General features: G+C 35.7%; 1 protein-coding gene across 2 annotated transcripts; it reads right to left on the bottom strand.

Annotated features, from left to right (window-relative positions):
* Nucleotides 1-234: 234 nt before the first annotated feature.
* On the bottom strand, nucleotides 235-2,945 carry LOC133789514 (uncharacterized). Of its 2 annotated transcripts, none has more exons than XM_062227350.1 (6): nucleotides 2,365-2,945; nucleotides 1,822-2,009; nucleotides 1,326-1,551; nucleotides 1,120-1,205; nucleotides 948-1,039; nucleotides 235-862 (listed from the first exon to the last, which is right to left on the bottom strand). In XM_062227350.1, the coding sequence occupies exons 1-6, from the start codon at nucleotides 2,695-2,697 to the stop codon at nucleotides 618-620; spliced, it is 1,170 nt and encodes a 389-aa protein (XP_062083334.1). In that variant the 5' UTR covers nucleotides 2,698-2,945; the 3' UTR covers nucleotides 235-617. The 2 variants fall into 2 exon arrangements, with proteins under 2 accessions (XP_062083334.1, XP_062083338.1); XM_062227354.1 differs by having other exon boundaries at nucleotides 507-862; nucleotides 1,120-1,177.
* Nucleotides 2,946-13,958: the final 11,013 nt, after the last annotated feature.

Raw genomic sequence — 13,958 nt, 5'->3', positions numbered from 1 at the left:
GTTTTGCACAAAACTTTTGTTATTCTATTCCTTTATACAACTCTCTATATCTATTTTATTTTTTAATTATTATTATTTTTATTTTTAATCCAAGCCTAGTAAGAGAAGAAAGTAGCTGTAAACCTTGTATAAAACATTTTCATTTGTGCTTCCTCGTAAATTCTTCAATTGAATCAATCATCATATACAAACTAAAAAAAAAATACGACAAAGGATAATTATAGAGCTTGAAGATCATGAAAGCCACTATCAGATTCTTATGAAGATATGTATTGTCACTTATGTCAAATATTTGTTAAAGAATCATGGGCACACAGCAACTTAGAAAACAATGTCTCATTACTTGGTAAAATGATGAGACCATATAGCTTGCCAATCATATGAACTCATTTGATGCCCACAAACAACTGCATACTTTATCCTTCCAACAATAGAAGGCAGCCTCACAAATCTCCTAATCTCTTGTGACAACTGATATGCTTCTTCCATGGTGAAAAACATGCACAAGTATTTGAAAAAATAAGGCCGAAAATCGAGCTGTTTTTGTGGTACCCATGAACACATTTCATTTGACTCCTTGTGTTGTACAATAAAGAGCTTTGGAAGATCTGACCTTGTTAACCTCTTCCAATATTGCGGGATTGAAAAAATTCCAAATCAGGAAGTTTGACATCCAAGCACTGCAGCCAATTCTTAGCATCCAAGAGTAAAGCTCTTGCCTGCTTCCGTTCTTCGGATTCCCCAGGTAACAAAATTGAATCTTTTAACTTGTAGGAAGCAAGACCAAAAATGGGTAAAGAGATTTTTAAAGCGTCGCCCTTCCTGGCACAGGCAGCAACATGCGACCCTGGCTGATTTTTGCCTATAACCGTTCATAAATGGACTTAGTAAATTATTGCTCCTATGAAAGCAAATAAGATGAGGAAGAAAGAGTGGGAAATAAGTACCTGGAGAATGCATCGATAAATGATGGAACGTAAGAAAAGATGCCTCAAGACTTTGTAGAGTTGGGCCAACAGGTATTCTGTATATTGGGTACCTACATCCAAAATGAAATTAATCTACCTTCTAAAGTTAACCTAGTGATATAAACAACAAGAACTAAAAACAAGATCTTACCATGCAACAGAGAACCAACTAGCAGGCAATATATCACAGCTTCTGTACACATTGAGCCCTGGAAATTTAGACGCAAGATTCAAAATCTGATACAGTTGGCAATGAAAGCAGAATTAGAGGCACAAACACACATGTCAGAACGTAAAAAGAGAATTAATATACCGAAATCAATATGGGAAACTGCTAGAATATGAACATTAACTTACCTGATCATATAAAGGTTTACGAACATATGGTGGTTCCGTTTCAAGGTATTCATATATAGGTTTCCCTGGTGAGTTACTTGATGGACTAAAAGGATGTGAATCTCTCAAACTAAGTCCGTACAACATCTGTGCATTCAAGTTCATAAGATTGTGTCGACTCTGTCCTCTATTAACAACAACACCATTCGTCCATCTTTCTGCTTCCCAGTTGCCACTTCCAACATCACTATCATCACCAGGCCTCATGTCAGTATATCATTCAAACATTTTACCAAACAAATGACAGGGTTGAAAAGCTAATAACATAATTTGATCACATTGTAAACAAAAAGTAACATGTTATCTTGTCACCACAAGAGTAAAACAGAATCAATTCCTATCAAAAGGTGACACAAAAATAGCAAAATTCACTACTAAGAGTACAGAAACCAAAGATTACATCAGTATAATCAAGTGACTTTAACAATGCAAAGAAAGAAATAACAAACAGGCTCACCTCAACCTTTGTGGATTTACATACAACTGTATGCCTGATAAATAGGGAACATAGTACTGCTTAACCAAATCACATCCATTCAGTAACAAAGGCACTCCCACCCCATATACACTCCATTCTCTAAACGCTTCCCACAGATCCTCGAGATAGTAAAATGCTTCTTCAGGACTCCATCCTCTCATTCTTGCCTGTGAACTCAAAAATGAACCGAGTTATCTTTCATGGAACAACCCTCAATTTATAAGAAAAAGTTGGATACATATACAAACTAACAAGTTCTTTACATTTTATGATATCTTAACATGATAATTACTAATACAGTACTACCAAATGGGTTACACTTAAAATTACTTTACTCAATTCAATTCTCAAACTTTGAATCTTTTCTTGTCTAAATTTTCCCAGCAACCAAGCAATTTCAAACTGCGATTAAAGCATAATTCTTTATGCCCATCTCATACTTTCCCATAAGACTACTGAAATTGAAGTCAAAATCAAAATATTTTATATATCTTTCTTCAATAACCATAAATTTAAGCTTACCTCGGGGAAGGTTTGAGCTTTAACATATGGAGTAACCGATTCAATAATACGATCCAAATTAGACGAAGCAGCGTCTCGTGAAGAAGAAGAAGACGAAGAAGAAGGCAAAGAAACTGAGTTAGGCCTCGACAATGTCGATTCTTCGGAGTCAGTCCGAGCCTCAGCATCAGACGAGTCGAGTCGGGACTCATACTTCAACGACTTCCATAACTGCCTCCGCGGCGATGGCTGATGCTTCTTTTGCGACTCATGGTATCTCCGAACCGCCGGTGGATTGTAGAACCGTTCGGTGCCACGGTAGCGAGTCAAACCGAAATCTTCCGAGTTGGACATTGGTGGTAGAAGAGTGAGAAATGGGGTCAAAACAGAATTAAGCAGAAGTTATGGGTTGGAATTGATGAAGAAGATTGAATCTTGATGGGGTTCTTGGAGGGCTTTAGGAAAGTAAATTAGAAGAAGTTGAGGGGTCAAAGTGTAAAAAGGGTTTTTTGTCTTGAATTTTCTGGATTTTGAAAGAAGAAGATGAGAGATCAAAATAGTTGTACTTATTATTGCTACTTCGAATGAGGGGAGAAAGTCTTCTCCGGTTTGGTCCAAACAAAGAGAAAAAATCAACGCCCAGCTTTGTAATATTTCTGTATTTGAAATTACTATATTGACCTTTTGTTGTATCCTTTACACTTCTTCTCACCTTACAACTTGTCTAATTATGATTTTATTATGTTTATTAATTAATTATTTTGTGCTATTAATCACTCCCTTCAAAACTATGCCACATTTTTGCTACAATTAAATTAACTACGATACATTTAATAAAAATTCTTAAGATGTATGTTTATAAATATGAAATTCATATTTATATTATGAATTTTGTAAAGGAAATAGTTTTTTTTTTGTAATTTTTATGATCTTTAATATATAAATACTGTAAATATAATGCATAGTATTATAGGAAAAAATGTAAAAATAATAGAAAACTTAAGAATTAACTTACATCTATATTAATTTGGAGTTTCAATACTAGGTGCCTCATTACAATTATTAAAAAAAAAAAGTAGACCAAGAAAATTATATAAAAATTTTGAAGTGCATGTATACACATTAATTGTATGGCTAGTTAGTATTAAAAGAACACCCTAATGAAAAATGCATGATTAAAAAATGTATTGGCATGATTCATGAAATGGTAAATATTAATTTTAAACAAATTATCAATAAGTAGTTACCTCTATCTATTACTTCGTATCCATAGATTCAAAAAATAAAATGAATAATTAATTTCATTCCACACCTAGGTTAGGTGTTATTGTTGTACATGAAAATAGATTGATTTAGATATTAAGATAATCTTTCACAAATTGAATGGGAGATTTGATTGACTTCGTAATTGAAGAAAGAAATCTTTAGTGGGCACCTATAAAAAGAAACAAGAGTCTGATTTTTAATTAGCAATAATTAATTTTGTCTCCAATTAAACAGTGTAACAACATGTAAAAACAATTCATGTATCTTTATAAGATCCTTTTACTACTTTTTATGGAAATTTCGCATAGAAGCCAGTAAAAAACAACATCTCTTGATTGGTCTAAATCAACTTCTCTTTAAGTACACGAACTACTAAGATTGTTGTAAAGTAAATTAGGTAGAACTATAACAATTTTGTCCATAAGGTAAAACTATTACCATTTTACTTTTATTGTTCTAATACCAAAAATAGAAACGGTCTCTTAATTAATACCTACTGTATCATTTAAGTATTGTGAGTAGTATTAATTTTTTTCTTATGCCACATACCTTCAAATAAAAAATAAAGGTCTCGTTAGGCTAAGTTTATTTGAGTTGTTTTTTAGTTTTTAGAAAGAAAAAAAATTGGAGTTGTTCAGGTAAAAAATAAAATGTATTTTTTGAATTTAACTTTTTATTTTAGAAAATATTGGGTGCCTAGCTTTTCTCAAAAACCATTCTGAGGAGCTATTTTTAAAAATTAAAATAATTTTATGATTCTTAATTTATTTATAAAATATTTTTTTATCGATTATCCTTATTTAAAAAAAATTATCATTAAAAAATATATTTATATTATAATTGTCCATATATAAAAAATAAACTAAAGTTTTTACAAGCTTTTTTGAGACATAGAAAATTGTGTTTTATTTATTTCCTTTATAAATTTTTGGTGCACGTAAAAATAAAAATAAAAAATTAATTATAAATTTATGTTAAAATAAGACTTGTGAAATTTGTAAGTTATAACTTATATCTAAGAAATTCAAATTCTTAATGCAATTGAGAAATCGGTGAATAATTCAGGTAATATTGAAACGCACCGGATTATAAACTATTCGTTAACTTGTGGCTAAATTTATACGCGTACGACAATACAAACATAATAAAAAAAGTTGCTAATAGGACATTAGACACGTTGCATTTCATTTGTGAAGTGAAGGAAACCATTGTTATCTACTATGCATAATATGAATATTTGAGCAAAACGTAGACTAATTTTTAATATATATATATATATTTAAAAAAAAACTATTACAAAAATAGTCAAATGTATTTTAGTCAACACAAGTTGGGTAAGTATGCGCTGCCTAAAGAATTTCTTGCAAATTTGCCCCTCTCGGCTAGGGATGCCAGCGACGGTGTCTACTGCACGCCTCGGTGTATCTGGCCAAGATGACCCTTTTATTGATGTTTTGGTGGTGATGCAATATGGAGGTTAGTTGTCATTGGCCTTTGTTTCTTCCTCTTCGAAGGTAGTCGAGTTGGGTTTGTGTTGCTCCAGGAGGTGTGGGCATTGTGGATCTAGCGTGTGTGGGTGGCTCCGACGTTGGGGTAGGCTGTGCGTGGGGTGGGGCTTTTCTGTCCGAAGTCTTGGTTGGGCTGTGGGATCAAAGCGATAGGGAGGTCAGAGCTTCGTGGTGGCAACCTGTGGATGGGTCTTACCATAACTGACAGATTTAGGTTATCAAGTTCGGATCTATGGCATGGGGATTTCAGAGTGGGATGAATCTTTGGTGGTTAAATGAGGGCATTGGCGTTGACGGCTTTGTCTCTTGGTGGCAAGTTTTTGTTTTGTTTTAATTTGCTTTATTTTCTTAATAATGGTGGAACTCTTCCACCGCCCTATTAGATAGTTTTTATGGTGAGGGAGTATGGCTTTGATTCCTATTGGGTAGTTGATTTTCCATCGAATGGCTCAAGTTGCTTCTACAAAGGTGTCAAGGGTTCTCTCATCAGTTTCTAGATCTGAGGGATTCCTCGATCTCTATGGACCCCGTGTTACGTGGTGGCCCAATTTCTAGTGCCGGATCTCTTGAGCATGGTTGGTCGTTGTTTTATGCCCTTTGTTTCTTGTTGGAGTAAGGGAGTTGTTATTTCCTGCTTTCTTTTGGAAGTTCATTTACATAGTCATTGGTGGGGTTAATCTGTCATTTGCACAGATGAAAAAGAAATCCAGTTTACTTCGCATTCATTGGAAGCTTGATTGCTTATGCCTCATTAAACCCATAGTTAAAGTTTCTATTAGGGTTTTCTTTCTATTAAATATTGTAAATGGCTTGATAAGTTTATGTTGGTTGATTTCTCTCTACAAGTGTTATGTAACGCCCTAGTTACTCCAAGACCATTACTGTGAACTTTAAGTCGTGCTTAACTCGCTAAACGAGTCATTTAGTTATAAATGTGCATCTAGGTGTTATTAATAGGCTAAGGTGAAAAATCTTGATCAAAAGTAAATGATATATTTTATTTAAAACATAAAATTGTACATGGGCTCATAAAAACATTTACAAGTTATTTACAATCCAAAATGGTCATTACAGTATAAAAATTACAACCCGCCGACCTAAGCGGCAAAATATAGGGTTAACCCCTAGTTCATCTGAGAAACACCTTGGACGTGGTGGTCAAGCGACCATATATGTACACATCGCCACCTAAGCTCTCCACTCAAGGCTGGGTGAGCTTTTCTTTCTCTTTACCTGCACCACATAGCACCCGTGAGCCAAGGCTCAGCAAGAAAACTCATTACTGCATATATACAATATCAATTGATGATTATGATAATCATACTGGGATTGTGGCCTTAATTAGATAATATCAAGATTCTAATAATCATGTTGGGGCGTGTAGCCCTAATCAGATGGTATTGAGATTCTAATAATCATGTTGGGGCGTGTAACCATAATCAGATAAGTGACTGATGAGTAAGTCACGAGCTTGAATCAGATAAGTGACTGATGAGTAAGTCACAAACTTAAACCAGATAAGTGACTATGGAGTGAGTCACGAACTTGGGCTCCGCACCCTTAGCCATGTGATGATGCAGTCACTTGGGCCTTTTGGCCTTGGCTCTAAGTAACTAGTCTTTAGACTAGACAAGCGCTTTTGTTTTCCTTGAACTTAAGGTCGGCCAAGCATTTCATGCTTATGACGATAATGCTTATGTCGATTAGATCTGATCTTTTCGGCTTGTGTTAAACACGCCAATACCGTCCTTGACTCATAAGCCAATACCATACGACCAGTGCTCAGTACTACTGCCGAACTTGACTAATGAGTCACAGCTTCACAGTCAATACTGACACCATCGCTGATTCTGACCAATAAGTCAGTGCCACTCACAAGTAAGCAAGATTGCTAAGCATTTAATATGCAATCAATGTCCACATATAGATCACTCAACATGCTTCATTAATAGCCATGCATGTCACATACTTGGTGCAGTTTTCTTACCTCTGGTTTGAGCGTGAAACAAGTTAAAAACGACCCTTGAGAACGATCGATCATTTGATCCCTTAGCGGTCACCTAGTCATAACCAATTATGGAACTCCATCAATAAAATAAATCAATAAAGGGTTCATGATCTAAAACCTCACTCCCAGGACCTTGAATCGTACTAAAACGGTTAGTAGATTCGATCCCGAGCCTTAGGAATTGAAACCCCGAGCCAAAAACCCTAAAAAGTGCCCAAAAGAGTACCCTGGAAAAACAATGTAGCGCTACAGCGCTGCCCCCCTGGCACCATGGCGCTACAAGCAGGGCTGACATGCCCTGGACAGCGCTGTAGCGCCCATCCTTGGGCGCTGTAGCGCTAGACTCACGGTGATTCAGCCCTAATTTTTCCCCTTTGATTTCTCCAATCTCCAAACCTTAAGAATTGATTCCAAACCTCAACCAAACTCACAAATGAACCCAAAAACTCATTCCACAAGTCCTAGGCATCAAAACCCAATCAAACTTTGCCAAAAACTTCCTTGAATTCTCAACTATCAAATCCAAAAATCCCAACTGAAAATCAAGGAAAAATAGAGCAAAAACTAGAGTTTCCATGGTTGAATTCTTACCTAAAGCTCAAGATTAAACCCTCTTCAATGGTAGAACACAATCTTAGACCCTCAAGGCTTGATTCCCTAGCTTGAATCCTCAATTGGAGCTTCAAAATTCCAAAGGAAAAAGAAGAAAAATGATGATTGTGAGAAGAGGAGGAAGAGACTCTGTTTTTGCTTAAGCTTTCTACAGCCTTCTAGTTTGATATAACCCTTTGTCAAATGACCAAAATGCCCCTAGGTTAAGTAAAATCCTTTCAAGGCTAGCAAGGGAAAAATCGTCATTTCCTGCCTATCTCGTTAATTATAATTAACGTCCTCCAATTCCCGTTATTCTCAATATTCTCAAATGCTAATAAATCATATCGCATTACCCTTTAATTCCTGGTAATGTACTAATCATCAAATTACCCCGAGACTCACCCAGAGCCCTGAAATTAACTTCGTTATGACCAAACCGCTAACTTGCATTTTAAGATCGTCTCATGTCGAATAACTCGAACATATCCACATAATAATGTGGCCTCATCATAATTCACCAACATGCATAAAAATGTACAAATATGCCATCAACGGGCCAAATTACCAAAATACCCTTATAATGAAAAGTTGACCCACATGCATGCATTTATCATCATATAATAATATAATTCACATAATCATGCATATAATCATTTAATGGCATAATAAATCAATTGTGGTCCTCCCGGCCTACTAATCCGACCATTAAACCTCATTAGAGATTTTTGAGCATTACATGTTATATTCTCCTAATGGATGTACGATTGACCTATTATTCATGATTATTCGTTTACCATTCAAAAAAAAAAGTTGGGTAAGTATCCATTTTAAAAAAAATAAAAATAAAATGTGTTGTTAGAGTGTTATTGATTAATATATATATTTTTTTTTTACAAAGAGTGTTATTGATTTTCGAAACATGAATCAGTAAAATAATTTTTATACCTTTCACACGGTAGAGAAAGGTTTTTTCTCAACAATAATATAATATATATTTGATATAAAATTAAAAAAAATAAGAATTTGTTATTCATTATATGTCTTTTTTTATATGTTTATAATATATTCCATAATAATTGATTTTTTTAGAGGACATAAAATTTGATTTCACATTCAAAATTCTTAATTTTTAAATATAAATAATCTTAAAAATCATACATTTAAAAATTTAATGTTGTATTTAAAAAAATTATGATTGTAAAAATAATAGTAAAAATATGTGAAACTAAGTTTTTTATTTAAAAAAAAAACCATTAAAAAAAAGGCTCATTGATAAACAAATATACTTTATTAAGTAAGATAATTTGAATATAGCATTCCAATCACAATAAAACACAACTATTTTTATTAGTGAAGTGAACCGAAAAAGATTTTATTTTTGAATCTATAAATTCAAGGGTAAGATTATGGATACACATTTTTCTTAGGGGATGGTTTCCTGCAGAACCCGCCCCTAATGGGACGGGGATTCTCCGTCTAAATAGGAACATGGCGGAGATAGAGACAAATTTTCCATAGTCGGTAAAATTCCTTAAATACTCTTTTAAGGGCAGTAGTGCCCCAGCACGCATATGCTTGCGACTCCAGGTCGCGAGTTTGATTTTTTTCTCCATGTTGTCTTCACCCGGAGCAAAGCAGCTCCTTTTGTTGGAGCTGGTGGGTCGACATACCAACTTGTCAGACAGCTTTAGTCCATGACAAGACAGAAGGAACTTTGGAGGCAGGTTGTTTGGTTGGTTGATTCGATATATTCTCTATGAACTCGGATGAGAGTTTGCCAGAGGGAAATGCTACTGTGACCTTACACTCGAGATCTAGTGGGATTGGTTGGACCTTAGGATCTGGGTCAGCATACATGGAAAACTGTAGTCTCCTTCTTTTCCCCTATTCGACCTCGTTAATCTGACGTCGGAAGTGGGCTCGTATATCTTCCCGTTTGAGGCGCCCTTCGTGCTCCCGAATCAACCGTTGGTTTCGCATGACTGGAGATTCAAGTTGAGGAGAAGGTGGGTGGTAAGGTATTGCAAGCTCGGGACCCCACCGATTCTCTGAAGACTACATCATCTAACTGTTAGGAAAATTTATACATGATCTTATTTATTTTAATGTAAATCTTATATTAAACAGATTAATATAAGAAAATCTAGAACATCTTTCTAAAATTTAATTCATACATAGATAATGATAAGAATGTTTAAATTATTGTGCAACGAATGATTGAATCATTCCTTCAGTTTCTCTTACCCTTGTATCCTTTCTGTCGCGGGGTATCACCAAGAAAATGAATCGTTCTTCAATTTTCTTCATAGCCTTCCAAAGTATCCATAGAATCACCTAGACTAGACTCGGCAATTCTCAACACATGAGATAGATACAGAGAGAAGAAGAATAGAAGAGAAAAATTGAGGCTTAGAAAAGGACTTGTGCTGTAGAGATAATCTAAAACCTAGAGCATCAAGACTAGATCTTTTGATCTTCTAAAAAACAAGTCTTTTTGTCATCTAAAAACATTTGTTTTCAACTCTCACTTAGCATTCCTTTTATAGGCTCAATTAGATCATTTATTTCAATAAAAAAATCAATAAAATAATAGATAATATCATCCTAATGGTCGAAATTCTCATAGGCTTTAGGCCCGTGAAATTTCTCATTTAATTATAAACTCATTGGACTTAAAATCAAGGCATGTATTATTTTCTATTGATTTAATTAAATAAATAATTATTTAAATCCTTTATCAAATTAATTATTTATAATTTGAACCTTGATTTAAATTTATTTATTAATTTAGACACCAATTTATCTTAATTATAAATCTGCCCTCATTTCTATTTTCTTCTCTAAATTACATAACTTTGTGACACTATCCAAAATTGACCTGGTCAACATTGATAATTAAATTAATTAATTGAGATTATCTATATAATTTTATCCAAGGTACTGTGGGGATCATGGGCCTATGAAATCAAGCTCCAATAAGTTATCATAATTTTAACAAATAAATTTACTAACTTATTAATTTCTCGTGACTCTACTAAAGACTCAAAATTGTAATCTTGAATTCATAGAACACTCTATAACAAATAGAGATACGTTATTAATTATCCATTGTTACAACCATAATTGTCACTCAATCCTCTATAGACGGTCTACAATGAGATGAGACTAAAATACAGTTTTACTCCTCGTTGTATTTTATCCTTAAAACACTTAGTTCCTTGTAAATGATATTTATGTAAACTAATATTAATTACTGAAATGAGATCTTTATCATTTAGCACCTTGAGCCAAACTAAAAGGAAACCATCGTTTCACTTCTTCATCGGAAGCTATAGATGTTCATATCTATGATTAACACTCCAACTCAATTATACTACCGAGTTCCCAAGATGTAAGTATGGGCTAGTCCGTAGGGTAAGCTGGTAACGAACAAGTCAAAAAACTCAAATAATACAATCAATTAGAATACTAACCACTCAGAATTGAGATTGAATTGATCTACTCAACTATATGATATGACTATAATAGATAATAATGGTATGTTTACTTATCCTATCTGCTATCAATATCTGTCCAGTTCGATGTAACAAATACATCCGATCTTATATACTTTGCTAATGTTCTAGAAAGAACATAACACTGCGAGGTGTAAGTAGATCATATCATAGATTGGCAAGTCACTGTAAATCCTGAGCACTGAAAAATCTTAGTACTAACTTATTTTGAACGTATACTCATATTTATATTCCAGTGTGATTACGTTACTATAAATATGATTAGCTATGTGCTCGGGATTTAATAGAAGTTTATATTAAACAAATTATCATGAAAATAAAACATGTGAGCAAAGTGATTGACCAAGTAAAAAATTTATTTCTATTCTTTTATTGATAATAAAATGAGATTACAGAGAAATTGGGTTTTAATTAGGGCATAAGACCCCAACACTAACAAGAAAGAAAAGGGTGAGGCTCCATTGTTTAGAAAAAACATGAAGAAAAAATCTTCATAACTTGAGTTCGCAAGCTTGAGATAACAAGATAGAATAAATCGAGCCCGAAGACTCGAAATAGCAAGACTGCTCAAATGCCATGACCGAGCTGTTATAAGCTCGAGGCACTGAGAGTAGGTTCACGCAAGAGTGTGAGCCTATCACATTCAGCGAGGAAGATACAAGTCATGTACATCATCCGCACAATGATCCCTGGTGGTAGAAGTACATATAGCTAACATGATCATAGCCCGAACGATGATTGACCATGGATCATTTGCCAACATCTTGTTCAAGAGTACCCTGGAGAGGATGAATTTGAGCATTAGAGATCTAAAACCATGTGAGCAGTTGCTGTACAGATTCACAGGGAATGGCATGGCCCCAACTGGAAGCATAAGGTTTCCATTGACAGTGGGAACGACACCTAACAGCAACACAGTATTGGCCTTGTTCGTGGTAATAGACATCCCTTCTCCGTACAATGCCATGATAGGCCGACCTACCCTGTATGACCTCCGAGCAGTCACTTCAGTCTTCTATCTGCTCGTCAAATTCCCAACCTAGGCAGATATAGGATGTCTTAAAGGGAATTAACTGGTGGCCAGAGAATGTTATAACTCGTTAGTGAAAAAGGCAGGGAAGGCAACCTGCATCACACAGCCTGCAGGCCCCAGTCACCAAAAATAGAATGCAGCCCAAAACGGGGGAGAGGACATAGACCCTCATTTTAGGGATATTGATACGGGAGTGGGCCCAGTCGAAGAATTAGAAGAGGTCCCGCTTGACCCAAAACACCCGACTAGGGTGGTCAAGGTAGGGAAAGGGTTGTCTAGGGACATAAGATCCGCTCTGATCCAGTTCCTATGGAATGACCAAGATGTATTCTCTTGGTCCCATGATGATATGGTAGGGATCTACCCAACCATTATAAGCCACACCCTCAACATCGATACCGAACACTTCAAACCCGTACAGCAGAAAATGAGGTTACTGGATCCAACGATGGCAAAGGTATTGAAGGAAGAAGTGGAGAAGCTCTAAAATAACGACTTCATTAGGGAAGCTTTCTACCCAGTATGGGTGTCCAATCCCGTATTGGTGTCAAAACCTAATAACAAGTGGAGAGTGTGCATAGATTTCACCGATTTAAATAAGGCATGCCCAAAGGACTACTTACCACTTCCGAGAATTGAGCAATTGGTGGATGCTACAGCTGGCCACAAGATTCTAAATTTTATGGATGCCTATTTGGGGTACAACTAAATAAGTATGCATCCACTAGACCAGGAGTACACCAGCTTCCGCACAGATGTGGGGCTGTACTATTACAAAGTTATGTCGTTCGGCCTGAAAAATGTTGGAGCCACATATCAGCGGCTGGTAATGTAACGCCCCAACTCTAGGGACCATTACGGTGTGCCTTGTAAACAGTGCTAAACTCGCTAATCGAGTCATTTGGCCAAAAATGTGTAACTAAGTATGATTAGCGGTTTAGGGATTAAACATTTTGATTAAGATGTAACGTTTCACTAGAACGTTTAATATATATGTTGGGATCCCAAAAATAAAGTTTCAGAGTTTATTACAGAAAATATTTACAACAGGTCGTTCTAAGCGGCAAAACAGGGTTCAACCCTAGTTCCACTTTAAACCTCGGCCGTGGTGGACGAGCAGCTACATATGTACACATCATCACCTAAGCTCTTCAGCTCAAGGATGGTCCAGCTTCCTCTTGCCTTTACATGCACCACGTAGCACCCGTGAGCCAAAGCCCAGCAAGAAAACACAATAAAGCATGATATAATATCAACAACGATCATAATAACCATTCAGGACTATCAGTCCAGGCAAATAGGTGACAATAGCCAAAAGTCACAATAATGAGCACAGCTCCCTCTAGCCATGTGACGATAGGGTCACCAGGGCTTAACTGATAAGTGATTCGTTCATAAGTTTGATCAGGACAGGTGCATGGTGAATGGTCACTAACATAACCTTCCTCCCGACTCTAGAGTCGTGCTATGGACAGCGTCCCCTAGCCATGTGACAAATAGTCACCGGGCTCATATACCTTGGCTATAAGCATCTGGTCATAGACCAGGCAAGCGCTTATAAGTTCTTCGACCTTAGGGTCGGTCCCGCATTAATGCCATGGAGCTATTCAATGCGTGATCATCGACCTTAGGGTCGGTCTACCATTAGTGCCATAGAGCCACTCAATGCATGATTCTCGACTTTAGATTCG

This window comes from Humulus lupulus, chromosome 1 (assembly GCF_963169125.1).
Source record: "Humulus lupulus chromosome 1, drHumLupu1.1, whole genome shotgun sequence".
Lineage (NCBI taxonomy): Eukaryota > Viridiplantae > Streptophyta > Magnoliopsida > Rosales > Cannabaceae > Humulus > Humulus lupulus.
The sequence above is the reverse complement of the archived record's forward strand: the minus strand, read 5'-3'. Positions and strand labels throughout refer to the sequence as shown.